This window comes from Gracilinanus agilis, unplaced genomic scaffold (genome assembly GCF_016433145.1).
Source record: "Gracilinanus agilis isolate LMUSP501 unplaced genomic scaffold, AgileGrace unplaced_scaffold58130, whole genome shotgun sequence".
NCBI classification, from domain to species: domain Eukaryota; kingdom Metazoa; phylum Chordata; class Mammalia; order Didelphimorphia; family Didelphidae; genus Gracilinanus; species Gracilinanus agilis.
The window spans coordinates 1-1,433 of NW_025393698.1; the positions used below are offsets into that span (position 1 = coordinate 1).

General features: G+C 56.0%; 1 gene segment (V, D, J or C); it reads right to left on the minus strand.

Moving 5' to 3' along the window:
* Nucleotides 1-256: 256 nt before the first annotated feature.
* Nucleotides 257-761, minus strand: LOC123256359. The segment is given in 2 exon segments: nucleotides 257-588; nucleotides 716-761. Coding segments are annotated over 2 exon segments (378 nt in total).
* Nucleotides 762-1,433: the final 672 nt, after the last annotated feature.

A 1,433-nucleotide genomic window follows, 5' to 3' on the forward strand; every position in this document is an offset into this window, starting at 1 on the left:
AGAGAGAGAGAAAGAGAGAGAGAAAGAGACAGACAGACAGACAGAGAAAGAGACAGACAGACAGACAGAGAGAGAAAGAGACAGACAGACAGACAGAGAGAGAAAGAGAAAGACAGACAGACACAGACTCCACCACAGAGGGTGAGAGCCCTGACAGGCTCCTGGCAGTTCAGGATGTGGGTAAGCCTGAAGTCATGTGTGAAGCTGGGCCTGGGCTGGCAGTGGAAGTTTTTGTCCCACTTCCTCACTGAATGCATCACTGTGGATAACGATAACTACTACCACGGCTATAAGCTTCCCCACAGTAATAATCGGCTTCATCCTCAGGCTGGACGTTGCTGATGGACAGGAATCGATCAGCCCCAGAGCTGGAGCCAGAGAAGCGCTCAGGGAGCCCATTGGCCTTTCCTACACTTCCACTGCTGGTGACATACAGGAGATACCGAGGGGGCTTTCCTGGGTTTTGCTGATACCAATAAGCATTATAATTACTGTACCCACTGTTCAGGGTGCAGGTGAGTCTGGCTGTGCTCCCCGGGGATGCAGAGACAGAGGGAGGCTGAGTCACCACACGCTGGGAGAGGGAGCCTGCAAACAGAGAAACTCATTAGTGACCCTGAACAAGGAGAAAGCTAGAAGGTGCTTTGAGATCCTCATGAGAGACACGAACAGGGCTAGAAGAGGAGGCAAGGGGAGGTCTGGGAGCAGTCCTGACCTGAGGAGAAGGTGAGCAGTAGGAGGTAAACAAGAGGCCAAGCCATGGTGAGAGAACCCCAAGAGCTCAGCTCCCCAAAGAGCTCACAGCTGAGCCTGGTCACTCTCAGCTCCCTCTTATCCTCTCCTGGTTACCATGTGATGGTGGCTGCAGGGCAGGTGGGGATGGATGCAAATCTGGGCCTGGTCCAGCCTCCTCTAGACCACATCTGCATCCTCTCTCAGGGTCCCAGGTCCCAAGTGGGGGAGGGGGGTAGCTCTACATGGAGGGAGGATCCTTGTCCCAGCCCAGCTGAGATGTCACCCAGGAGTGATCACAGGGATCAGAACAGCCACAGTCACAGCCAGCTGGAATCATCACCCCCAACACCTCCAGGCTCCCCAGGACCTCACTGCCTGCCCAGGACCAGTCCCACAGCGTCCCCTGCTGGCTACAGGACCACATCCAGCCCACAAGGAGGCAGACCTCAGGGACCCCCAGGCAGAGGAAGGTTCCTGCTGCCTCTTCTATTCATCCCATGCAAAGGTGGAGCCTCTCTTGAGCCACAGCCTGAGGCACCCAGAGCAGCTCCTGTCCTCAGCCCCTGCCCTGGCCTGGGCTCTTGCATTCACCACACTCTGCTGGCAGGCAGTAATCCATCCCCAGGTTCCATGGCTAGAAATCATAGCCTCTCACTGGGCAAAGGTTCTCCTTCCCAGGCCATAGAGCCTTCCCAGAG